Below are 26,360 nucleotides of genomic sequence, written 5' to 3' on the forward strand. Positions count from 1 at the left end.
TCAAATGTATTTATATCTACAAAAGTTTAGTTTATTTTGTTTAACAAATATGTCTACACAAATATAATTTGACTAAATTGAGTAGATCTATTAATTTATCAATGATCAAAAGTAAAATATTAGATTTAATTACATTGGAATAAAGATTTTATAATCTATTAAAATAAAACCGGATCGAAAAATGATAAAAAGATAATCTTCTAAAAAATATTGTTAACAACTAAAGTTATAAACTCATATAGATAAATTCAAGCATTAATCATTTTAGTATTTTATAATTTAGAATAATATCTATGAATAAGCTTTAAATTTTATTTTTTAAAAAAACACACTATCTTTTTAACTTTTTAATAATAAATATAGGGAAATTTGGAAATTCCATCACATCCTTGAAGGATTAGGAAACAAATCTGAAATCAAAATCCCAAAAGCATTGGGAAGAAAAACTGAACCTATAAATAATCACTAATTGTTTCACCCTTCACCACTTCCCTAACTTCTCACACACAAAGCTTTCACTGATGGCGGTTTCAACCAAAATTTCCCTCTCTCTTTTCTTTCTTCTTCTTCTTGTTTTTGGTTCATCCAAAGCTCATCCACTGAAAGCTTGCATGTTCGACGCTATATACCAACTTGGTGATTCAATCTCCGACACTGGAAATCTCATTCGCGAAAATCCTAACACTCCATTTTCTCATCTTCCTTATGGTCAATCATTCTTCAACAATCCCACCGGTCGATGCTCCAACGGTCTACTGATGCTTGATTTCTTTGGTAACAATTATTTTTAACCTTATACATTCTAATTTTTCATTCACTAATTCATTCTATAACTCCAAGATAATTCACATCTAATAGTAACAATATCTAATGGTCAAATCTATCTGTAGCTTTAAATGCTGGACTTCCTTTGGTGAGTCCTTATTTGAATAAAGATGCTTTGATGAATCATGGAGTCAACTTTGCAGTGGCCGGTTCTACAGCTTTGCCTTCTGATTATCTTTCTATGAAGAAAAATTTATCTCCAGTGACTAACTCTTCTCTCGATCATCAACTTGATTGGATGTTCTCTCATTTCAACTCTGTTTGTCACAATCAAAGAGGTAATTAATTACCCTTGTACTTTAGTTTTATACATACACTCATTGTTTTTTAGTATTTTCTACATTTTACATTTTGATATTGACAATTTCATATTTATATGTTGTGTAGATTGCAATGAGAAATTAAGGAGTGCATTGTTCTTGGTGGGTGAGATCGGTGGCAATGACTATAACTACGCACTATTTCAAGGCAAAACTATACAAGAGGCAAAAGACATGGTGCCAAATGTTGTTCAAACCATAAAGACTGCTGTTGAGGTAAATTTTTGTCTAGAATAGATCATATTTTTTTTGGTTACTCATATGAATGAGAAGTTTATTTACTTACGTTTCTTTTGTTTGTAATATTTGTAGAAAGTTATAAGCTATGGTGCTACTCGAGTTATTGTTCCTGGAAACTTTCCAATTGGATGCTTCCCCGTCTATCTCACTGGATTCCAAACCAATGACACATCTGCTTACGATGAACTCCATTGTTTAAAGGATTTGAATAGTTTGGCAAGCTATCATAATGATCAAATCAAGCAAACTATTGAAGTACTAAAAAAAGAGAATCCACATACTATTATCGTATATGGTGACTATTACAATGCATTTTTATGGATTATTCGTCATGCTTTTGTTCTAGGTAATTTTTTTCTCCTTACTCTTATATCATCTTCTTAACATACAAAAGATTAAAACATTTCTCAAATTTTTAATGCTTCTAGGATTTGATGAAGGTTCTTTGCAAAAATCATGTTGTGGGATTGGAGGAGATTACAACTTTAACCTCATGCAAATGTGTGGTCTACCTGGAGTACAAGTTTGCCCAAATCCTAATGAACATATTAGTTGGGATGGAGTCCATTTGACACAAAAGACTTACAAGTTCATGGCACATTGGCTCATCCATGACATTTTTCCAAAATTGCATTGTATTGTTTAAATATTTTTTTATGGTGGTTTTTTACTTTATTATGAAATTTTATTAATAAAGCATTCATATTCTTTTTAGCTTCCTATAATTAAAATGCTATATCTTATATTAATTTTCTTTTTTAACCCAATATATACGAAACTCAACCAATGCCCTCGCAATTGCTCAATTCGACCAATTTATAACATGACAATGCATATGGAAGATTAATTATGGTAATTAAATGAAAGATTAAAGTTTCTCAAAGTTAGAATAATAGTTGTAATTAAGTTATATAATTGGTAAGTAGTATATAATTATCAAACAGTACTTTTAGTACTTTTAGGCCCTGTTTGGTAACAATTTGGTTTTTTTATTTTTAGTTTTTGGAAATTAAGCCTACAAACATCTCTTCTACCTTTAAATTTGTTGACTTGTTATCTACTATCTAGTCATCTTTTTAGAAACCAAGCCAAATTTTGAAGACTAAAAAATTGTTTTAAATAATTTTTTTTTTTTTTTAATTTTTTTTTGCTAAGAATCCAACTATTGTACTTAAAAAAGTTGCAAACCATTCTACGAAAATGAGAGAAAATAGGTTTAATTTTTTTAAAAAAAAATCAAAAATTGAAATTGGTTACCAAATAGGGCCTTAGTAATTTTGATTTTTATTTGAAATTTAGTACTAAAAAATATTACTGTCTTTTTTTTTTTCTCTACTTTTTTGGGATATTATTGAAATCTAATTAAGCCTAAGTTTATAGAAAACCAAAATAAATAAATAATTTTTGACACTATAGGATTGTGTCCAAGTTTGGTCATTGCAGGTTATTCACAGAGAATACTCGAGGAAGATACATGATCATGCCAGAATTGTCCAAGAGGAGGAGATTGTGAAATTGTATTCCCGAAAATGAATTTCTAAAACCAAACCTATGTTTGTATAAAACCGCCACTCACTGAGCTTTGTAGCTCACGTTTCCATGTTTTTTCTCTCCCCCTCCCCCCAAGATAAGGAATTCCAGGATGCTACTAAGGTCAAGGTCTGCCACAAGCCACCGTTACACTTCCAGAGGGTTTTAAGAGTGGTTGTAAACTTTATAGTTAAGTCTTGGAGTTGTATAGACATTACATTATTGCAATAAAATGGATCTACTTAATCAGTTATTGTTATCTCCTTGACTTATATTATTTTACTGAGTGTAGTAAAAAGATTCGGTTGGACCGTAGGCATCACAAAAGGGTGGTATCTGCGATCTCTCACACCTCTTCTCGAACTCAGGAGGGCGGACTTGAGACGGGGTGTGACAAAAAATCTCAAACAAGATCTTGCCATGAGAAAGTTTTGGAGGCAGATATGAGGTTTAGAATTGGCACTTCCACTAGAACTCCCTCGTGATGTAAACTTAGAAGCTTTCTTACAACACAAAGAACAATCAATGAATTATATCCATGTGGTGCAAGATTCAAATGCTTTTCAGTTTTCACAACAGACAACAAACTAATGCTAATGAAAACCCAAGAATTGCCCATTTTAGGAATAACAACCTTTAGAGGAGCATCATGACCCCTTGCCTGGCCATCTATCATACATCCAAAACATAAAACACGAACTGCACAAAAGTTGAGCATCTACTCTCGGGTCCTTGTCGATGATCTTCTCACTTAACCTCTCGATTTTCCAGCTTCATGGCTGTCGGTCTTCGTCGGTAGATCTAAGCATAATAATTCAGGCTTGCTTTCTTCTTGGCTTGAACCTGGATGATACCTTCATTGAAGTCCTCATGGTTCACCTAATTATTCCACCAAAAGAAAATAAAAATCAAATAAGTCATTTTTTCAATTACCTAGGAGCTCCATGGTTGAACATCTAAATGCACACCAGTTTATTCTCTCTTCTTTTCTTTTTTATTTTACACCAATTTATTTTCTTAAATCTTAGCCCAGCAAAGAAATTCATTTAACCACATATATAACATAAACCTTCATTGTATTTTATCATTCTTTGTTAAATTACAAGTTCAGTCTTTAAAGTTCCATTTCGTAACCATTTGTTTTTTGTTGTTTGTTTTTGAAAATTACGCCTATTATTCCCTCTTGATTTCTTACCAGGTTTTCATCTTTCTTAAGTAAAAAGGTTGCTAAGCCAAATTCCAAAAACAAAAATAAGATTTAGAAAACTACTCTTAGAAATTGGATATCAAAGCAATAAATTTAGATATAAAAGTGATGTTTATAAGCTTATTTTTTAAAAATTAAAAACCAAATAATTACCAAATGGAGCGTAAATATTTATGTTTATGTCTAATAGATTCCTAAAGTTCAAAGTATCTAATATAATAGGTTTTAAAAATCACAAATGTATTCAACACAAAATTGAAATATCCTCCAATAGAAGACAAAATTCAATTTTCTAAGTTGTAAAAAATCTAAAAAGTCACATAGGTCAAAGATATTTGACACAAAATTGAAAACTCAAGGATCATTACCATTTTTAAACATCAGACTTATTATATACAAATTTGGAAATTTAGTAACCTATTAGACACTTTTTAAAGTTCAACCCTACACAATTCTGAAATGGCAGGGATTAAACCCGTAATCTAGCATTTTTTTTGTCCTTTTGATTACTGATTTAGGAAGACTTCATGTATCCTAACCTTGATGCCTGTTTCAACTAAGAGACATCAAGGGTTTTCCATTGAAGTTCTCTCTACCAGGAGGCTTTCAGTCCAGAACCTTTAACCTCTCATTATGAACAGCATATAGAAGGAAGAGGGCTAGATGCATGAGAGACAGAACATTTATATGTTGATTAAAATGTGTGTGCGAGAAATGAGAGATAGCGAGCACCTCAGTTGCATCACGGCGAAGAGCCAGCATGCCGGCCTCAACACAAACTGCTTTTAGTTGTGCACCATTGAAGTCGTCAGTCGACCGAGCTAGTTCTTCAAAATTGACATCTGGGTGGACATTCATCTTCCTTGAGTGGATCTACAATTGTATTTTACAACAATTATAAAATGTGGAAAAAAAAATATTACATGGAAAATCATGGGCAAAGCAAAGAAGTGCCTCTTAGCCCATCTTAGATCGACATATATACACACACACACACACAGAGGTTACAATTCTGAAGTTCTCTCTCATCAGTCCCCGAAATTATCAGAAAATTGAGAAGTATATATATGGCAAAATTTTGCCTCCCCATCAAAATTTTGGGGGAAAAAGGCAACACCAAAACATAAGAATTAATATTTTTTTTGGGATAAGAACATAAGAACCTGCATGATGCGAGCTCTCGCTTCTTCAGTTGGATGAGGAAACTCGATCTTCCGATCTAATCTACCAGAACGCATGAGTGCTGGATCAAGAATATCAGCACGATTTGTTGCAGCTATAACCTGAAATAATAAGAATTCTAATTTAATAAAATGAAAATGAAAAATCGTGAAATGCTACATGGCCCCAAAAGCAAAGATATTTTCAAGTAGAAGTCAAATGTTAGTCAAATAAACATAAGCTCCCACCCTACCTTGAGGTGAAACAATGACACACAAATGACATCAAAATTATTCGAGAAAGGAACAAAAGAAAACCTTGATACGTTCATCGCTACTAAACCCATCCAGTTGATTGAGTAACTCCAACATGGTTCGCTGCACCTCCCTGTCTCCACTTACTTCACTGCAGTCAAAAATAATAATAATAATAATAAATACATATTATGAAAACTTTATGAAAATATTATAGAGGGAAAAACATTGACAAACCTATCAAATCGCTTTGTTCCAATAGCATCAATTTCATCAATAAAAATGATGCATGGGGATTTTTCTTTTGCAAGCTGAAAAGCATCTCGAACAAGTTTGGCTCCATCACCAATGAACATCTGCAACAATTTCAAGTTGCATTGCTAATGGAGTAATAGACACATCTAGTAAAAGGAAAGAGAGATAAATGGGTACAAAAACCACATGAAGCCAATTCAACAAAATCAGGGAGATCAAAAATAACCCTTTAGCTTCATTAACACAGTATGATGCAAAGAAAAGTATCCTAACAGCCAAAAAAGAAGGAAGCTAATTTTCCAAGATTCCTTAATCACATAAATTATTTTTCCCAAGAAAATCTGTACCTGGACAAGTTGTGGGCCAGCCAACTTCAAGAAGGTAGCATTTGTTTGTGCTGCACATGCACGTGCCATCAAAGTTTTACCAGTGCCAGGAGGTCCATACAAAAGCACACCTTTAGGCGGACGAATTCCTAGTTTCTGAAACCGCTCTTTATGAGTCATGGGTAAGACAATGGCCTCCACTAGTTCTTGGATCTGCACCATTAATATAAAAATAAATTAAAAATGCCATCCAATATGACCTCCAAACTAATGAACTAATGAAAAATATCAAGTATCTGAAAGTGCCTGCTTTTCCAGCCCTCCAATGTCATTATAGTCTTCTGTAGGTTTCTCATCAACCTCCATAGCCTTCACTCGAGAATCATACTCAGATGGCAGAGTATCCAAAATTAGGTAACTATCCTTGTTTACGCCGACCAAGTCACCTGGCTTTAACTTATCAGGATCCACAAGCCCAACAACAGGTAAAAAGATAGTCTGCCGCCAAGAGAAAACTATTGTTTAATACAGTTCTTGCCAATTTCTAGATAACAAAAGAACCGTGACTTTTCAATCACACACATCACAGTTCTAGACTATCAAACTAAAGAAATATTGGTAAGGATATCCACCTTGCCTAATTTATGCAATGAACATATTAAATGATTCAGCATTACAGTTTAAGTCAGTGAACGCAATCAGTTAGAAATGATCTTACTTTTAAATTGCAAAATATTACACCAATTATGTTGATGCCATTTAAATTGTAGCAGAAATTTTACTGACATCCCAGCACTGACAATGAGAAAGAAAGGGACATACTATGAACAAATAAAAGAATATGGCAAACCTGGCGAGTGGATGTCTTCAGTACAACACATTTTCCTTTCCTTTGTGAGTCGAGATCAATATTTGCACCATCTTCTTCTGCTTCATCTTCTGGGTTCATTTCCAAAATCTGAAATCAATCGGGTGGAAAGAACAGAGTTCAGCTAATGTAGTCAAATTCTCAACAAAAAACAACTTGGCCACTTAAAAGGAGATGAAATCAGCCTTACAAGCATTAAATGTAACACATCGACCGTGGTTCCAAGAGAATGTAGAATAAAAAATCACTATAACTCATCCATGATGATTAACACACCATTAAGAATGTAGCAATATCTTAAGAAAAATGACTGCATAAAAATCTCTAAACCTTATAAACTAGAAACTTACCTTTCACCACAGAATCTATGTAATAAAAATCCCAAGTTACTTGAGGTTTCTGGCTCAGAAATTGAACCTCAAAAAAACTAAAAAAAGAAACCATAAATAAATATTAAGACCATTGGATCACCTACGAAATAACATAGAGCCCTTTATTTCTTTATATCCACTAGCATACTTCCCCAAATCCACTTCAAGATTAAATAATGTGAACCTTCTCCACGCATTTCCTTGGGTTGATGCAGAATTCCAATTAGAGTCGCATACAAGTTAGAATTAAGAATAATAAATAAGAAGTTTATGTATTTTCTATTAACATCTAAACATCTCCAGTTCGCTAGGCTTTGCAAGACGCAAAGACATTATCGATTTCACTTCATATACAAAATCTAACTATCCCGGCCCTGACATATAAAGGCAAACCTGGGTTTGCTGCAAGAAAGAAGCGAAATGCATATACAAGTAATTTTGAGAGAAAGAATTAGTTTGAGAGCATAACAAGTCAAAAAGCATACCTCGACAATGTTGCCGACCAAGTAAGGCAGCTGCTTATTGAGTTTAATCTTCTCCTGATTCTCCTTTATCTTTTCTTTGATTGATTCCAACTCCAGATTTGTTCTTTGCACCTCTTCCTACACCCCAATTACCAGTCAGAAAAATCAGAAATCTCAACTAGTTCTTGGAATTTTGACTAAAATAACGGCGCCAAAGATTTTAAAAAAAAAAAATCATACAAACAAAATCAGTTAGAGACATAAATAGAGTTAGTTATTCAGTATCTGAAACAAATGGAACAAAACGAGTCAAAAATAACTCTAAAAGTACGCAAGATGGTGATATCATATGCAATACACAGACGGAAATAATTGGATTAGACAAGTGATTGAGAGAGTGAAAGAAGAATTTGAGACCTTGAGAATTCGGATCTCATTGTCGAGAAGACGAGAAGCCCTAACAATGTCGTCGGTGGTCATGGAAGCAAGCTGATCATCTTCGAAATTGGAATCTTCAACCATAGCCGTCGACATTGATGGACTTGAATTGCAGAAATAGAACGAAGCAAAACGAGACCAGTTGAGATGGAGAGAGGAAGAAGGGAAAACAAACAGGATGAAAAACGGAAGATTTTAAACTTGTTGCCGAAGAAAATTGGAAGAAAGTTAATTGGGCCGAGAACTTAATGGGCCTATGGGTTTTTCATAATTAGGCTGAAAAATGTATTCGGCCTACTTTAATGAGTGTGGGCTTTTGACAGAGGAAGACGAGAGCAAATTTTTCTTTTTCTTCTTTTTTTTTTCAAAAACTGTTTTTTAGGCACTGCATTATATACACACATACATCTATGTGTGGCATGTGACAATATAAGTTGACAATGTAAAACATATGGTATGTGAGACACGTGGTGTTGTATGGAAATTGTGAAATGGAAATGATGAAACGATCTTTAATATTATTCCCCTTAAATCAAATAATCCTAATATTTTTATATACTTTTCTTAAATACCTTCTTAAACTAGATATTTTCAGATCCCTAATTGACATATTATTCCAGTAAAAAAATTATATATTATTTACGAAAATAGTAGATTCAATCAAGTTCAACTCATGATTCTATTACCCACGCATAGTTTAAATGATTAAAAATATTAGACTCTCGACTAAAAAGTCAATGTTAGTATTAAATTATAATATTTAGAGTTTTTAATTAACATAAATCAATCAATAAATTAAATAATTAGCAATGAATGTAGAATGTTTAAATCTCCCCCAAGCTAAAAAATTACATATTAATGTACATGAATTGAAATTTTGTTTGCACGTAGTTTTCGGAGAAACGTGATCATCTGATTCTCTCTCAATTGAATGCATATAGTTGACTTGAGGACCATATAACCTCCTCTCAAATGACCATCTGTCTAACTCTTCTCTAGGCTTACTCCTCTTCACCGAAGCACCCCACTTTTGGTTTTACCCCAAAAAGTCTCGTACCAATGGAGATAGCTATTCTCACTTATATATCCATGATCATCCTCTTATTTAATTAATATGGGAATTTGGTCGCATTCCCAACAAATTTGTCACATTTTCATGAGATAAAAGATAATTTAAAAAATAAATAAATAAATAAATCGTTGTTCCAAGATATGTGAGAATCTTACTTTATAATCAAATAAAAATGTGAGAAGATCCCACCACATGTCTGACCATGAAAATTAGAATTCCCCCTTTAGATACATCCTTGAAAGCCTTGATAAAAAACTAAGAGTATCAAATCAATATTGACCATCAAGATCTAGCCTGTTTGCTTGATGAACAAAATAGAGAAGCTAATACATTCTATATATACAACATGAGAAATCAGTTCAACCATTCCTTCAATAACACAGAAAAAACAATTGATATGACAAACAAATCTTTGGCAACAAGAACAATCGAAAAACTATCTTACAGCTTCCAGTATAAGCCGAACCGATGTAAGATCCCGGAGATGACGCCCCAAAAAAGGATCTCTGCAAAGATCACATAGAGGAGAACACCCACTTTTTTTGAATGCCAGACTCCAATGAAAAGGTGCTTCTTTATCCAATATATCTGTCATGGATATGTAATATGTTACACAGATAAATAATGGATTAGAACAAACTCAGGAAACAAAAACTTGGAGGTAAAAAATGGACTTTGAGTTCATCCATTGGTTCATGTCTGATTAAAAACTAAGAAGACAAGTTTACTGTTGATAAGGATGCTGGGTTGAAGTGAATAACATTGTACAGAGAAGGTATGCAAGTTACATAATATGGGGAAAAAATTGTTATTCGGGTCTTCTTTTGAAAGAAAGAAAAATGTTTCTACACTGATTTTTAGGGGGGGTTTGACTATTGTTTTTTTCTTTCTGTTTCCCTTCTCTATTTTGTGTCTTAGCCAGCTTGTGTGCACCTCGACCAATATCATAAGACAACCACCTGATCTTACTACATTAAGTTGTCAAGGTAATCTGTAGGATATTAAATCCTAAGGAACTGGCCACCCACCATGAGTTGAACTCATTCCCTCTAAGTCATTTATTACTTCCATGGCCTTTATCGACCACTAGACCAACTCAGAGTGATTTCTATTTGCCTTTTTCATCTAAGAGTATTATTCATCAAATAATAGTTTACAACTAAGGCTTTTCTATCTTTAGAACTCAAGGACACAGTTGTACAATGCTAGGAACCAGGATAGTATGGGCTACCTTTATCCTACATCAGTTACAATGGTATGACCAATGTGGTACTTAAGTGAAGTGACTTGGCTCTCTCACCTCAAGGCCTGCTTGATAACGTTCCCGTTTCTTGTTTCCTGTTTTTTGAAAAACAAAAACAGAAACTTGTTTGATAACTATTTCTTGTTTTCGTTTCTTGTTTCTTGTTTTTTTTTTTTTTTAAATTTTTTGTAATAATATAATATAAAAAAAATAAAAAATAATATATCATACATTAAATATCGAAAAAGAAATTATCCATAGTTTATATCGTCTAATACAAATAAGTCTTGATGCACAACTAAATACAAAAGCAAATTAATTGTATATATCCTATAAATGTTGCCCAAATTTGATCGACAGTATCATCTCTCACTCGAGTCATTGTCTTAAATAGTTTCGACTCACATCTAACTTAATTATACTTCTCTGCAAAATTTGAAATTTACATATTCAAAATTTGAAATTTGAAAATTAAAATAATATATAAATCTAAATATTAGAAAATTTATAATTTAATATTAAACTAACACATAAATAATAAGAAATATCTGCATGCGACATTGAAATATAAGATAAAAATCAGATTATTCAAAAAATAAAAATCAAAAACGAAAAGGTCCAAAAAGTTCTTTATATGGGATTCAAATCCATGACAATAGTAGAGCAAAACTAGAATTTTACGGTGCATGGTACCAGCAGAGCAAAGATCAAGTTTGGTTAATACGTGGAATGAAAGAGTATAAAGAGAAACAAGAACGGTAGAAACTACTTTTTGTAGTTCCTCAAATTCCACCCCCCCCCTCTTTGAAACGTTTTTTATAATTTAGAAACAAAAAATGAGAACGGTTATCAAAGAAATCCGTTTCTTGAAAAATGAGAAACAGAAACGGGAACATTATCAAACAGGCTCTCAATTGCTAGCTTTTGGGTTGTGATTCTCTAAGGTGTTTAAGTACTTAACAATAGTATCAGGACTGGTTGTCGACACTCCAGAGATGAGCACCAGTAGAGGGTTCTGATTGGGTGTTTCCGAGTGAAGTGTCTTGGTCTAGCCACAGTGACGTCGGCTTTTCGGGGATGGGGTATTGTTAGGAACCAAGATAGTATAAGCTACTTTTGTCCCATATCGGTTAGAATGGGATGACCAATGTGGTACTTAAGTGAAGTGGCTTGGCTCTCTCACTTCAATAATTGGTTTTTGGGGTGTGGTTCGCCAAGATATTTAAGTACATAATATACAATCTATAGACCAGAACTTGATCAAGTAAGATCGTAATGGAAGCTTTTCTATCTAAGCATATAATTCATCAAATAATAGTTTAAAACTGAAAAATGGTATAAGTTATTTTTTAAACAGCAAAGAAAAGAACAGACCAGTGTGTTGTGGGGGTCTTCATAATACCACCCATTGATGAAACCTGCAAAAATGCCAGCAGCTGCCATAACATACACGAGCATCGCGTTCATCCCGATCCACTCCAATGGTAGAAACAAGTACCTTAGACCACAGATATCAACCTGACTTGGTCCAGGAAAAAAGACAAAAAAACAAAAACAAAATCTTTATGGGTACAATGGAGAAAGGAACCAAGTTGAAGAACTTCGTATGCATTGAAGCACAAAACTGCTATCCGTTAATCCAACTGAAAGGTAGTTTAAAGAAGAAGATAGAGTACCAAAGTGTAGAAGACTGAGAAAACCAATGCTGCAGCTCCCGATGTCACACAGATGTAGCTAAACGTATACAACTGTTTATTCAATGGAATTGCTGCAACGATCAAAGAAGTATATTGTTATTTGTAATAAATGAAGATGGATAATTACAGCGAAAGTTGCACAAATTTGACAGTTAGGTGATGTGCCACACCGTGAGTGAAATGAAGAACAAGTCCTAAAATAAGAAGAATGAAGCCCATTGTGACCCATTGCTTCAGCCTAGCTGAGTGATCCTGTGTTTGTCAAATGGCATACAAAGAATTGCAAAAAAAAGTTAGATTAACATTTTAGTTCATGTTTCAGGTTTGTTTCATTTCCATCCTCATAGTTTTATAAGTTAAATTATAATCACCTTGGTTAAATCCTCCAAAACATCCCTCCTACCATTACCAGATGCTTTTTTTTTTCTTTTTTTGGATGTAGCAAATAGAGGAAAAGATGGGTTTTGGGACTAGAGTTCTTGAAGGTGTGCAGCAAGACTATCCCTCACTCATCTCTTGTACTTTATACTAATCCTTAGCTCATCATCTCAATATCGCATCTAAATATAGAGTCTAGACTGTGATGCAAGAAAGATGCTAACATCCAATAATAGAAAGGGAGTTTTGGAAGATTTAACTAAAATATAGAAACTAAAAGGATATATCTAAAATCATAGGGATCAAACTAGAACAAAGCTCAAACCAAACCGACTAAAACAAACAAGAGCTAACCTGAAAATGGATTAGAACATGCCCAAAATGCACTCCAATAATTGTGGACAGAATGGCAGATATCGAGCTGCAGTTGAAAGTATGTGCATTCTTGATGAAGTTCAAAATAATCTAATTTTATAACTATAATGAAAAGGGGGGGGAGAGAAACAGAATAGTTCACTATTAACATCTGTCTTGGAGTATCTCATTAAGAAGAAGCAAGTGTGCCTCTTTTTCAACATTTCATTTCATTCAATTCTCTGTTGCTATGAAGCTGCAAAGAAGCTGCAAAAACTAAATGATTTTGACCTTATTATAAAAATTCCATATTGCTAAAGCATGTACTTCAGAACCCGAGAAGATTTTTCCGAGGGGGGTGTCGGTTGATGGGGGAGAGAGCTGTCTGAGGTCCTATTTTCTCTATCTAGTAAATCCATCCAATATGCTCAAGTGCCAAAATATTTCCAAGAAACATGGTATATCCAAATACGATTAGGGAAAAACTCAAAAATTAAGTATTGACTTTGTTAGAATGCCTTGAATCTATTACCTAGCGATTTAAATGACCAAGCACGAGGTGCTGGTCCAAGGGTTCGGGGGCAACGCCCCAAAACCTAATTTGTATTCACATTTAGATTAAAACGACGTCTACACTAGATCAACTAGCTAAGCTATACATCTACAGGATTGTGAGTCAGCATGGAGTGCCAGTGTCCATAGTTTCAGATAGAGATCCGAGGTTTACTTCTAAGTGTTGGCTTAGTGTGCAGAAAGCAATGGGAACAAAGTTGAAGTTCAGTACAGCGTTTCATCCCCAGACAGATGGTCAATCAGAGAGGACCATCCAAACCTTAGAAGACATGTTGAGAGCATGTGTCTTTCAGTTTAAGGGAAGTTGGGATACCCACTTATCACTTATGGAGTTTGTTTATAATAACAGCTATCAGTCTAGTATCGGCATGGCACCATTCGAGGCTTTGTATGGCAGACCATGCAGAACTCCTGTATGCTGGAACGAAGTGGGAGAGCGAAAGCTAGTTGGTCCTGAGTTAGTACAAGTTAAGTCAGACAATATTAAGTCGATTAGAGAGAAACTGAAGATAGCTCAAGATCGACAGAAGAGCTATGCAGATAAGCGACGAAGAGACTTAGAATTCCAGGTTGGAGATCAAGTTTTCTTAAAGTTATCTCCGTGGAGAGGTATTCTTCGCTTTGGGAGGAAAGGTAAGTTGAGTCCTAGATATATTGGTCCTTATCGGATAACAGAACGAGTTGGACCAGCAGCCTATAGACTTGAGTTACCAGCAGAACTTGCTCGAATACATGATGTTTTCCATGTGTCCATGTTGAGGAAATATATTCCAGATCCGCCACATGTGTTGCAAGCACAACCGGTTGAGCTGAAAGAAGACTTGAGTTATAAAGAGGAAACGGTTCAGATCCTCGACAGAAAGGAGCAAGTTTTGAGGAAGAGGAACAAAACGATCCCACTCGTGAAGGTCCTTTGGAGACATCACGAAGTGGAGGAGGCAACCTGGGAGTCAGAAGACCAGATGAGGAGGAGTTACCCGACACTCTTCACCTAAGGACTTCTAAATTTCGAGGACGAAATTTCATAAGGGGGAGGTAAGTTGTAAACCCGAGACTTTCCTTGGATTATTTGCTCTTGTTACATATTGTAGGATGTTGGATTTAAGTTATTGTTGTTTCAATGTTGAAGAAAAATGACAGAGCTTTTGGTTGAGGTTGTCTTTGATAATTTTGGAATTTATTAATAAAGAAAAGAAAAGAAAGGAAATAAAGGGGGAAAAAATGAAAGGAAATGGGAACCCATTCGGTGCTTAATGGTATAAAGTGAGAACCCACCACCGCCTAACTCATTTCAGCCCATTTCTCCATCATTTCCCATCAGATTTTTAGAGCATTTCGAGAGAGAGAGTGAAGGAAGAGGAAGAAGAAGCTTGCTGCAGGTTGGAGGTTGAAGAAGGGAGGAAAAAGTTCATGCAAGTGCAACCATGGAAGAATCTGGATTCAACTTGCCTATCTCTGGTTTTTAAGTCGGTTTGAGCTACACAAGAAGAACTAAGAGGTGAAGCCTGACTTCGTTGAAAGTTAATTAATTTTCTAACAAATTTTATGAAGGAAGCTTGAGCTAAATCTGATGTTAAGTTAATGGTTTTTGAAAAGGAAAACAGAGCACAGAATTTTCATGCAAATCAGAAGGATCTCTGGTTTTCTCTGGTTTTTCGAACATTCTGGGGTGTACAGGTTGAATTAGAAGCTCAATTGGCTATGGTTGGAAAGCTTATTCAATTTCCTATAACTTACCTGAAGAATTTGTGAGCCAAAAATGACTAGAAGTAGGTTTAATTTCAGGAGAAAGGTAGAGGGTAGTAGAGAAGCACGAATCTGTATTTGCTGTGTTCGGGGGATTTCTGGACAAATCCGTTGGGAATCTCGTTTTTATTCGTTCAGGTAAGTTGTAGAGGGTTCCAAAATGAAGAGTTTGATATATAGTACATTAATTTTGGTCAAGTATTGAGTAAGTTATGAGTGTTGGAAGGTATTGAAAATCTGGAAAAAAAAAAAGTGTGAAGTATGATTTTATTTCTAGAATTTAGAATTCATGAGCATGGAAAGACAAGACGATTTATAGTTCTGATGCTCGGTTTTGGTTTGTTTGACGGGCCAAGAAGAAATAGGCCGAGTCTACAGACTAGGGAACTAGCCAAGACTGTGAGTGACAAAACGAATTTCGAAAATGATTTCTAAACTGTAATTTATGCTTAAATGGTTTACATGCTTGAATATGAATTTATGAATGATACATGATTTCTATGAATGGTTTCAAGCATAAGTTTTGAGCTTAGATTTTCTAATGAGGTTTATATACAAGCACGTGATTATTGAATTCCTGAAAAGTAGTTGAAACGATATCATTTAAAGTAAAGTATGTATTGGCGAGTACTGTTAAAAGATTTTCAATTTTTCACGAGCAAGCCGAGTAAGCTTGAGTTTTACGAAAGATAAAGATAAGCAGACATATTTTAATATTTTCATGTGGTTTTCTGAGACTTTTATTGACTACATGACTGAGATATTGAGCCCGAGGCTATATGGTACCGTGTGCACACAGGTTCTATTCCGTTGTTGACGTTGAGTGTACTCCGTGTCAACGATGTTGTCCTGAGTGCTGGGCGGGCCCCACTACGACAAAGACGATGGGAGTGCTGGGCGGGCCCCATTACATTTGTCACACCCTCTCCCAAACTACCTGCTAGCTTAGTCAGGGAGATGGCGTGAAGCCAACAGACATCGTCCTCCTCTAACGATACCTGTTGACCCTGCTGAATCGTTAAACCTGATAAACCTACTAATCTTAGATATAGAATACTTTACATGTAACACAATACAGCGGAACCCCTAAAAACCTTTAGATACACATAAAGTGCAGACCTGACATAACTCGGTTTGGAAAATAACCTGATAGAGATATCACAACCAAAAACATATCCAACTGGGGTTTACACAACCACGACATCTAGTGCTTACATAGCCATAAACTATCCAGTTCTTACAAAGACATTTACAATACAAACAGACACAATGTACAACTCCACCCACGTATGGAGCTTGATCTGGAAGCTTTTAGCAGAAAACAGACTTGGCAGTTATCAGGCACCGAGAGCTCGATCTCTACCTAAAAAGTGGGAAAACATTTTCAAAGAGTGAGCTACGAAGCCCAGTGAGTGACTAAATTTAAAACTATAAATCTGCAAATCAGAACACGTGATAAACCTTTAAACGTATGAATCTGTTCAATCAAAGCATTAAACATAAACGTGTAACGCTAAAAGCTTTCTCAAATATTCCGCAAGTACGTCATTAAAATCTAGCAAGGCATATCAAGTATATAAAACATTTTAACTAACATGACAAATCAACATTGTGTAGGGCACGCCCAGTACAACCAACGTTTACTAGCTCTACGATGTAGTGGGGCCCGCCCAGCACTCACGACAGCATTGTTGTCATGGAGTACACTCAACGTCAACAACAAAATAGAACCTGTGTGCACATGGTACCATATAGCCTCGGGCTCAATATTTCAGTCATGTAGTCAATAAAAGTCTCAGAAAACCACATGAAAATATTAAAATATGCCTGCTTATCTTTATCTTTCATAAAACTCAAGCTTACTCAGCTTGCTCGTGAAAAATTGAAAATCTTTTAACAATACTCGCTAATACATACTTTACTTTAAATGATATCGTTTCAACTACTTTTCAGGAATTCAATAATCACGTGCTTGTATATAAACCTCATTAGAAAATCTAAGCTCAAAACTTATGCTTGAAACCATTCATAGAAATTATGTATCATTCATAAGTTCATATTCAAGCATGTAAACCATTTAAGCATAAATTACAGTTTAGAAATCATTTTCGAAATTCGTTTCGTCACTCACAGTCTTGGCTAGTTCCTTGGTCTGTAGACTCGGCCTATTTCCTCTTGGCCTGTCAAACAAACCAAAACTGAGCATCAGAACTATAAATCGTCTTGTCTTTCCATGCTCATGAATTCTAAATTTTAGAAATAAAATCATACTTCACACTTTTGTTTCCAGATTTTCCAGATTCAATACTCTAACTTCCAACACTCATAACTTTCTCAATACTTGACCAAAATTAATGTACTATATATCAAACTCTTCATTTTGGAACCCTCTACAACTTACCTGAACAAATAAAAACGAGATTCCCAACGGATTTGTCCAGAAATCCCCCGAACACAGCAAATACAGATTCGTTCTTCTCTACTACCCTCTACCTTTCTCCTGAAATTAAACCTACTTCTAGTCATTTTTGGCTCACAAATTCTTCAGGTAAGTTATAGGAAATTGAATAAGCTTTCCAACCATAGCCAATTGAGCTTCTAATTCAACCTGTACACCCCAGAATGTTCGAAAAACTAGAGAAAACCAGAGATCCTTCTGATTTGCATGAAAATTCTGTGCTCTGTTTTCCTTTTCAAAAACCATTAACTTAACATCAGATTTAGCTCAAGCTTCCTTCATAAAATTTGTTAGAAAATTAATTAACTTTCAACGAAGTCAGGCCTCACCTCTTAGTTCTTCTTGTGTAGCTCAAACCGACTTAAAAACCAGAGATAGGCAAGTTGAATCCAGATTCTTCCATGGTTGCACTTGCATGAACTTTTTCCTCCCTTCTTCAACCTCCAACCTGCAACAAGCTTCTTCTTCCTCTTCCTTCACTCTCTCTCTCGAAATGCTCTAAAAATCTGATGGGAAATGATGGAGAAATGGGCTGAAATGAGTTAGGCGGTGGTGGGTTCTCACTTTATACCATTAAGCACCGAATGGGTTCCCATTTCCTTTCATTTTTTCCCCCTTTATTTCCTTTCTTTTCTTTTCTTTATTAATAAATTCCAAAATTATCAAAGACAACCTCAACCAAAAGCTCTGTCATTTTTCTTCAACATTGAAACAACAATAACTTAAATCCAACATCCTACAATATGTAACAAGAGCAAATAATCCAAGGAAAGTCTCGGGTTTACAACTTACCTCCCCCTTATGAAATTTCGTCCTCGAAATTTAGAAGTCCTTAGGTGAAGAGTGTCGGGTAACTCCTCCTCATCTGGTCTTCTAACTCCCAGGTTGCCTCCTCCACTTCGTGATGTCTCCAAAGGACCTTCACGAGTGGGATCGTTTTGTTCCTCTTCCTCAAAACTTGCTCCTTTCTGTCGAGGATCTGAACCGTTTCCTCTTTATAACTCAAGTCTTCTTTCAGCTCAACCGGTTGTGCTTGCAACACATGTGGCGGATCTGGAATATATTTCCTCAACATGGACACATGGAAAACATCATGTATTCGAGCAAGTTCTGCTGGTAACTCAAGTCTATAGGCTGCTAGTCCAACTCGTTCTGTTATCCGATAAGGACCAATATATCTAGGACTCAACTTACCTTTCCTCCCAAAGCGAAGAACACCTCTCCACGGAGATAACTTTAAGAAAACTTGATCTCCAACCTGGAATTCTAAGTCTCTTCGTCGCTTATCTGCATAGCTCTTCTGTCGATCTTGAGCTATCTTCAGATTCTCTCTAATCGACTTAATATTGTCTGACTTAACTTGTACTAACTCAGGACCAACTAGCTTTCGCTCTCCCACTTCGTTCCAGCATACAGGAGTTCTGCATGGTCTGCCATACAAAGCCTCGAATGGTGCCATGCCGATACTAGACTGATAGCTGTTATTATAAGCAAACTCCATAAGTGATAAGTGGGTATCCCAACTTCCCTTAAACTGAAAGACACATGCTCTCAACATGTCTTCTAAGGTTTGGATGGTCCTCTCTGATTGACCATCTGTCTGGGGATGAAACGCTGTACTGAACTTCAACTTTGTTCCCATTGCTTTCTGCACACTAGGCCAACACTTAGAAGTAAACCTCGGATCCCTATCTGAAACTATGGACACTGGCACTCCATGCTGACTCACAATCCTGTCGACGTATAGCTTAGCTAGCTGATCTAGTGTAGACGTTGCTTTAATCGGTATAAACCGCGCTGTCTTGGTGAGTCTGTCTACTATTACCCATATACCATCATGTCCACCAGTAGTACGAGGTAATCCAAACAGAAAATCCATGGTAATATGCTCCCACTTCCACTCCGGCACTGGCAGTGGATTAAGGAGTCCTCCTGGCCTCTGTCTCACTAGTTTAACCTATTGGCAGATCAAATATTTATCAATATATTCGGCTATCTCTTGCTTCATACCAGGCCACCAATAAGTTTTCTTCAAAGTTCCGTACATCTTGGTGCTTCTTGAATGCATAGCGTAAGCTGAACTGTGAGCTTCCTTTAGTATAGTACCCTTAAGCTCACTAATACTCGGAACGCATAGTCTTCTCTGCTTAACTATGGCTCCGTCTGCTCTTAACTCAAATTCTGCCTCTGGGCCTTGCTTGGACTTTGCAAGCATCTTCTGTAAGTTACTATCCTCTGGCTGTCTTCTCACAATCTCTGCTACTAGAGAAGACCTAACCTGAAATTGAGCTAAAAGACTCCCTGAACTCTCTGCAATCACAACCGCCCTGAAACCTCTTAACTCACTTAGCAAGGTTGCTCGAATACCACACAAGGCACTCTTCGGAAGTCTCGACTTCCTACTTAATGCATCTGCCACTACGTTAGCCTTACCCGGATGGTAATCAATGGTACAGTCATAGTCTTTAATCAGTTCTAGTCATCACCTCTGTCTCAGATTCAGCTCTTTCTGATCAAAGATATACTTCAGGCTCTTATGATCTGTGAAAATGTGGCACTTCTCACCGAATAAATAATGTCTCCAGATCTTCAATGCTAAAACAACTACTGCTAGCTCAAGATCATGGGTAGGGTAATTACACTCATGCTTCTTCAACTGCCTTGAAGCATAAGCTATTACCTTTCCTTCCTGCATAAGTATGCAACTTAATCCTTGCCTCGAAGTGTCACAATAGATCACACTCCTTCCCTGTTACAGGAAGTGTCAGAATAGGTGCTGTCACTAATCTCTTCTTCAGTTCCTGGAAACTCTGTTCGCATTTATCCAACCACTCAAACTTAGCATTCTTCCTTGTCAAAGCTGTCAAGGGTAATGCTAATCGTGAGAAATCCTCAACAAAACGTCTGTAGTATCCGGCCAGACCTAGGAAACTACGTACCTCTGTTGCACTAGCTGGTCTCTCTCAGTTGACAACAGCTTCCACTTTCTGCGGGTCAACACTAACTCCGTCCGCTGAAACTACATGCCCTAAGAACACTACCTGTTTCAACCAGAACTCACATTTGCTGAACTTAGCGTACAACTATTTATCACGTAGTGTCTGTAGAACAATCCTCAGATGAATTTGGCCCTAGGGTTTTGTTAGAAGATATAATTAAATTTACCTTCATCCATTAACTTAAGCTTTTTGGTCAATTGATGATTTAAGATGGTATCGGAGCAGGTTGGTTCAAGAAGTTGTGTTCAAACCCCTACAGTATGTTTCCTCCCTAATTATTATTCATTTCCACTTATTGGATCTTCTTTCATATTTTAAGCTCACAAGTGAGGGAGTGTTAGATGATATAATTAAATTTACCTTCACCCATTACCTCAAGTTTTTGGGTCAATTGGTGATTTAAGTAGTTCAACAGAGTGCGCCTAAACTCTATTGACGCCTCTGAATTTGTCATCTAATATTTTCTCACTAATAATAAATTGTTCTCTCCTTCTGCCCATGGATGTAGCTAACACACTATTAGTGAACCATGTAAATCTTTGTGTTTATTTCTCTGCTCTTTACGTTTTCTTGTTTCTTTGATTGTTGATTTCTTGACAGAATTATCTAAAATCCTTGAGTAAATCAGAATCCATAACATTGAATTATATCTGTTGACAGACCTTAAAATTCCTTCCGGTTCAAACGGGGCAAAACACCATGATGGAGCATTATCTCGGAAAGGCCCTGCATATGGAGAATTCTCGGTGCAAGCCTGCAGCACTTAAACAGTATCAAATATCTGAGCCATCAAAAGTTTTTCATCAACTTATGACTGCTCTATGAGGTGGCAAATAACGTATCTACACACTTCAGATCTTCTCCAAGCAGGATGGGCATACATGTGATTGATTCCCAGCACTTTTCTGTCAATATATCCCACAGCATTACATGGAGGATCCAGACTTCCTCTTACACCACATGCTACCTAAATTCGATATGGAAATAGCTTAGATAATCCTAGTCTTTGTCAAGATATTCATTTCAAAAAATAATATTCAAGAAAAATGCTCGTTATATTGTATCAAGACTCATCAAAATCAAATGCCGTGAAGTCAATTGAAGAAACTATTGGGCTGCAGACCTTTTCTGAGTTCTTAATTGGTTGTCAAATTAATGGAATGAAGTTTCAGTGGCGTGTTTTGTCTTCTTTATCAGATTATAGTGTTGCAACTTAGTGCTTTGGAGTTGTCTTTTTTCACACCGGACTAGTGAGCATTCTCCATTGGGAAGGCCTTCGAAAGGAATGGATTTTTAATTATTTGTTGTTGTTTCCGTCCTCATTTCAGGTTTTCGATCATTGGACTGCAGACTTTTTCTGAGGTCTGAATTGGTTGTATTTGGTCATAATGGCTGTATTTTTTTTATTATTTTTATTTCATTGTACTTTGAGTATTAGTCTCTTTTCATTTATCAATGAAAAGCCTCGTTTCCTTTTCCAGAAAAACAAAACAAAACTACTGAAGACAGTATTTTCAATAACCAATGGCTCTGATAATTTGACAATAACTTGGATGGTCACAAAAAACTTACAGTGAAGTTTCTTCCATAATAAACACTATCGCTGTCAGTGACAGTAAATTGCCAATCAGGAACATATGTTCCGTAAAGGAGAGCAAAATAAACGGCAAGAATACAAGCTCCAACCAGCCTGAAATTTAAGAAGGAAAATCAGCCTCGTTGGAACCAAAAAAGAATAAATATAATTGATCAATAGTGCAAGTGGTTACCAATTCCAGAAGTATGATTTGAATATAGAGAAGTGATTAAATGGTTGAACACTGGATTGTGCTTTTCTTGAAAGTACTTCCACAAGTGCCACAACCAAATATGCAAGAGCAATTCTCTATAAAAGATGATTAAAAAAAATATATTAGCAACTTTTGTAATCATTATTAACATATACAAAGCTCCATATCAAAATACCTGGAGAATGCCAAATAACCTTATCTTTCTCATGTCAACACCATAAGTCAGTTTGTCTGGTGCATGCGAATAGCCACCTTAACAAAATAGTTGAAGCAAAGTCAAATTATGTTAAGGCAAATAAGCTAATTGCATTGTTTACATTTTAATATTTTATTATTGTTTTTGTTGTTGAAGTATAGGGAAAAAATGATATTGCACAATAAAATTATATTGCACGATATAGTGCCAATAAAAAGAGCCTTTTAAACTGATAACAATAATTCTATCAGAATTAAAAGGTAGAGACCTTAATCTATCACCATTGCAGTGAAGATCATGACACTGGAAAAAAAAGGGGAAGAGGATTAATATATATATTAATCCCCAAACCCTAAGCCCTATATACACACACACACACACACTCGTAACTATCTCAAGGAGTCAACCTGCTGCTTGGTCACCTCGAATCTATTAGCACTTGAGTCATTCGGTCTTCATCTTATTCAATAGATAGATGATAGGTATTTATTCATATACTACTCCCGGAGGAGGATTATATAAGTACACTAAGTAACCCTAAGAAACCTTCGGGCCTATTCGAGATGGCTATAACTCGTGGTTCCCAAAAGACTAATACAAATTCTCTCTGCCCAAATACCAATATTCCCTATCGAAACATTATGTAACAACACATGGAGGCTAGAAAACTCCCTAAATACATTCTCATAGAACTTCCTTGCCCCTCCTAGAATACACTTTTTTTACCATTGGTAGTCTAACGATAACCCTCTCTACCGTCGTATGTAGAGACTCCAAGTCCCAGCGTCCAATCCAAGTGCAACATGTCAAACCTTTCATGCTTGGATTGTCAGATAGGTGGCAGTAGGATAACAAAAATTCACAGAAACAAGAATTTTCCCACCAGATTTCCACATAAAAATAATCTGCTATAAAGCAAAACATTACAACAGTACAAGACGTGACATCGAAAAGGAAAGTTTAGTTGATTGCACCTCAATCTTTAGTGCACTGCTCTAAGAGGAGAGTTAAAGCCAAAACTGACCTTGTAATAGAAGGCCCCAGAATAGGAGCTTTAAAGTTCGAAGAGTGACCTTTTCAATGGCCATAAGTTGGTTTGGTATTCTCTATAAATAAAACCAGAACAGGAATAGAAAATAGTGTTAAAACGTCCTCCCATACATTGTTGTCAAGAAAAAAAATATTGACAGAGTTGAACCTTCAGTGCGAGTGCAATGGCCATCCCAACAATGAACAAGAAGAAAGGCATCACGAAATCTGCAAAATTACAACCATACCATGGTGCATGACCAATCATAGGCCACTCTCCCCCAGCATCATCAACCAAAATCATCAACTACAGGCACCATCAACATTGAAGAGCCCCAATAAATAAACTTTTGACCATTAAAAAGCTCAACGATATATTAATTAATAATATAAGCACCAACATGATATTTGAGTATTCATAGAGTTCTACATGAAAGTGATTATCAATTCTAGAATGTACAACTTGTCCAAGTGCTTTGAAGGACCCAGAGGCAAATGTTAAATTCCGTCATACTATCATCGTGTGTACTCAACCCTAGTTCCTTCAACAGTGGCACCAAACCACAGGTCAAAATATTCAGATGTCGACAAGTCCACGACAACACATACTAGTCAAATTTTTCTATAGCATCATACTAAATATTGCAGACATCCCCACCAAAAGAGCTTTCCTCCCTTCAATTTTCTTGCTTTTCACCGCTAACAAGCCAGCATTATACTTATCTGTTTCCTATCTTTGTACACTTTACAAAGTAATTTCCATCTCTCTTATAACCGGAACTCATCAACAAGGAAAAGTTTTCAAGAGACTACAGCAATGGTGATTGATGTTTCAAAAACAAGTATAGAGAAACAAACTTGCGTTGTGCCAATTTTGTCCAACGAAGTTAATGCAATCTAGCATAAAAGAGTTAAAACTCAAGAAATAAATAAAATAAAGCAAGAATCTCTATTATTATTCAAATCTTGCTAATACAAGAGAATAGCCTTCCATAAAGTATAAATAGAGCATGCTTACCTGCTAAGGCGACGTTTGATAATCATTTGGTTTTTAAAATGTTTTGTTTAAAAATTAAGTTTACAAGTATTACTTCCACTTATGGATTTCTTTGTTTTATTATCTACTTCCTACCAATGTTTTCAAAATCCAAGCATTTTAGAAACTAAAAAAGTAGTTTTCTAAATTTTGTTTTGTTTTTGGAATTTGGCTCAATCAAAATGTTTGTTTGAAAAAGGTGAAGAACCGTAGTAAAGAAATAGTCCTCACAAGCACAAATTTCAAAAAAAAAAAAACTAATCGAGCAGTACTATTTCAAACAAAACTTAACTACACAACTGCTAACCAATTATCAACTAACAACTCGAAAAGCTACTACTGATATACACTACATCAGAATTGTTCTTACTAATTCTTCTCTTTAATTACAAAAACGTAACGAACTCAACGAAAAGCCTCTTGCATAATCCAATAATCCATCAAATTAACAAAAGTTAACAATAAAACGGGGGCGAAAGAACATAGGAAAGAGAAGTACCGCAACGGTGAGACCTCGGAATATATCAAGCGATGCAACACGCTTCGATTTCGCCGGTTTTGAGAGCACAGCATCGGATTCCACCGAGATAAGGCGATGCTGAGGAGGGGAATCGGACTTGATTTCTTCCATTGAAATGAGCTGCAAAAGTGAAGTGAAATTAGCTCTACTGAAGCTAAAATAACAATCAATGATTGAATTGTAAGAAGAGAAAACGGAAATTACAGGTTCAGAAATCTCGTTTTGACTGTTACCGTGATTCATGGTGGGCCTCCTGATGAAATCGAGCTCCAGGTGATTTCTTGAAATGGATAAAGAAAGCTCAAAGATTGAAAGCTCTGGTGTTCTTTGTGAGTTAATGCGGCAAACTGCCAAGTGAAGTTCCTCCTTCTTCGGGTGCGGGTTTTTCTTGTTTCTATGAAAATAAATTAATTCTTGGTTAAAAAAAATAAAGTATTTAGTTGTAATTATAAATTAGTGATGACTTTAGTTTTTTTTTTTTTTTTTTTTTTTTTTGGAAAATTTCACAAAATGACCCAAAATCTAAAAACTTTTCTAAAGATAGATCTCTTTCTAAAAACTTTTCTATCACTAACCTTTTGCCCATGCGAAATTCCAAAATTATCCCGAGTTTTTTTTAAAAAAAACATTCATACCGTTTGGTGAACCTACGTCTCTACGCATACTTTACAACAATAAGGTCTCCCTCCATTTTATTCATTTTCTGCTCAAACTTTCTCTTCGAAGCGTTTTTTTTTCTCGATTTTGCTCCTATTTTCTCTCCGAAGCCGAGCACTCCTTGCAGGTTTCTCGTCGGTCGTCTCTACGCACTTGCCACCGTCGTCGTGATCTGAAAGGTATGAGACTCTTTTCCTTAAAGAATGCATGTTGATATTTGAGGTTTGACTATCTTTTAGGTTTTAATCGTGTGTTCATTCGTAATCGATCTTTGAGAGAATACTAACCGATCGGAGAGATAATACTAAGAGAGCGTTTAAAGAATATTAAGCGAGCGTTTCTGAATCTGACAA

The 26,360-nt window shown here is 35.6% G+C and overlaps 3 protein-coding genes across 5 annotated transcripts; 1 reads left to right on the plus strand and 2 right to left on the minus strand.

The window, feature by feature from the left end:
- Positions 1-513: 513 nt before the first annotated feature.
- On the plus strand, positions 514-2,031 carry LOC150035703 (GDSL esterase/lipase At5g03980-like). Its single transcript, XM_090314444.1, has 5 exons — positions 514-774; positions 891-1,103; positions 1,213-1,361; positions 1,458-1,731; positions 1,814-2,031. Exons 1-5 carry the CDS (start codon positions 522-524, stop codon positions 2,029-2,031), a joined length of 1,107 nt encoding a protein of 368 aa, XP_090170570.1. The 5' UTR covers positions 514-521.
- A 1,384-nt stretch (positions 2,032-3,415) lies between these two features.
- On the minus strand, positions 3,416-8,451 carry LOC120069758 (26S proteasome regulatory subunit 6A homolog). The gene is made up of 10 exons (XM_039021553.2): positions 8,239-8,451; positions 7,843-7,959; positions 6,969-7,076; positions 6,425-6,616; positions 6,140-6,331; positions 5,775-5,893; positions 5,601-5,688; positions 5,286-5,405; positions 4,855-4,995; positions 3,416-3,794 (listed from the first exon to the last, which is right to left on the minus strand). The coding sequence occupies exons 1-10, from the start codon at positions 8,353-8,355 to the stop codon at positions 3,717-3,719; spliced, it is 1,272 nt and encodes a 423-aa protein (XP_038877481.1). The 5' UTR covers positions 8,356-8,451; the 3' UTR covers positions 3,416-3,716.
- A 1,021-nt stretch (positions 8,452-9,472) lies between these two features.
- Positions 9,473-25,764, minus strand: LOC120079392 (heparan-alpha-glucosaminide N-acetyltransferase-like protein (DUF1624)). Of its 3 annotated transcripts, none has more exons than XR_016530215.1 (14): positions 25,555-25,764; positions 25,330-25,470; positions 23,964-24,101; positions 23,790-23,871; positions 22,745-22,821; positions 22,549-22,664; positions 22,352-22,469; positions 21,630-21,746; positions 21,442-21,533; positions 13,004-13,070; positions 12,442-12,523; positions 12,251-12,342; positions 11,949-12,096; positions 9,473-9,919 (listed from the first exon to the last, which is right to left on the minus strand). XR_016530215.1 is itself a non-coding variant. In XM_090314874.1 (14 exons), exons 1-14 carry the CDS (start codon positions 25,591-25,593, stop codon positions 9,773-9,775), a joined length of 1,452 nt encoding a protein of 483 aa, XP_090171000.1. In that variant the 5' UTR covers positions 25,594-25,764; the 3' UTR covers positions 9,473-9,772. The 3 variants fall into 3 exon arrangements, 2 of the variants coding, with proteins under 2 accessions (XP_090171000.1, XP_090171001.1); XM_090314874.1 differs by having other exon boundaries at positions 11,949-12,092; XM_090314875.1 differs by lacking the exons at positions 13,004-13,070; positions 21,442-21,533; positions 21,630-21,746 and having other exon boundaries at positions 11,949-12,092.
- Positions 25,765-26,360: the final 596 nt, after the last annotated feature.

The sequence above is a fragment of the Benincasa hispida genome, chromosome 6 (genome assembly GCF_027475165.1).
Source record: "Benincasa hispida cultivar pf3 chromosome 6, pf3_genome.v1.1, whole genome shotgun sequence".
Taxonomy (NCBI): domain Eukaryota; kingdom Viridiplantae; phylum Streptophyta; class Magnoliopsida; order Cucurbitales; family Cucurbitaceae; genus Benincasa; species Benincasa hispida.

What these genes read in the sequence shown, in the direction of transcription:
- LOC150035703 (XM_090314444.1), top strand. Translation starts at nt 522, where the DNA reads ATGGCGGTTTCAACCAAAATTTCCCTCTCTCTTTTCTTTCTTCTTCTT. An exon ending in TGTTTGTCACAATCAAAGAG is followed by an intron (nt 1,104 to 1,212) that starts GTAATTAATTAC and finishes TATGTTGTGTAG; the next exon opens with ATTGCAATGAGAAATTAAGG. An exon ending in TCGTCATGCTTTTGTTCTAG is followed by an intron (nt 1,732 to 1,813) that starts GTAATTTTTTTC and finishes TAATGCTTCTAG; the next exon opens with GATTTGATGAAGGTTCTTTG.
- LOC120069758 (XM_039021553.2), bottom strand. Translation starts at nt 8,355, where the DNA reads ATGTCGACGGCTATGGTTGAAGATTCCAATTTCGAAGATGATCAGCTT. An exon ending in TTGGAGGGCTGGAAAAGCAG is followed by an intron (nt 6,332 to 6,424) that starts GCACTTTCAGAT and finishes TTAATGGTGCAG; the next exon opens with ATCCAAGAACTAGTGGAGGC. An exon ending in GGAACAAAGCGATTTGATAG is followed by an intron (nt 5,689 to 5,774) that starts GTTTGTCAATGT and finishes TTTTGACTGCAG; the next exon opens with TGAAGTAAGTGGAGACAGGG.
- LOC120079392 (XM_090314874.1), bottom strand. Translation starts at nt 25,593, where the DNA reads ATGAATCACGGTAACAGTCAAAACGAGATTTCTGAACCT. An exon ending in GGTTATTTGGCATTCTCCAG is followed by an intron (nt 22,665 to 22,744) that starts GTATTTTGATAT and finishes CATCTTTTATAG; the next exon opens with AGAATTGCTCTTGCATATTT. An exon ending in AAATCATACTTCTGGAATTG is followed by an intron (nt 22,470 to 22,548) that starts GTAACCACTTGC and finishes CTTAAATTTCAG; the next exon opens with GCTGGTTGGAGCTTGTATTC.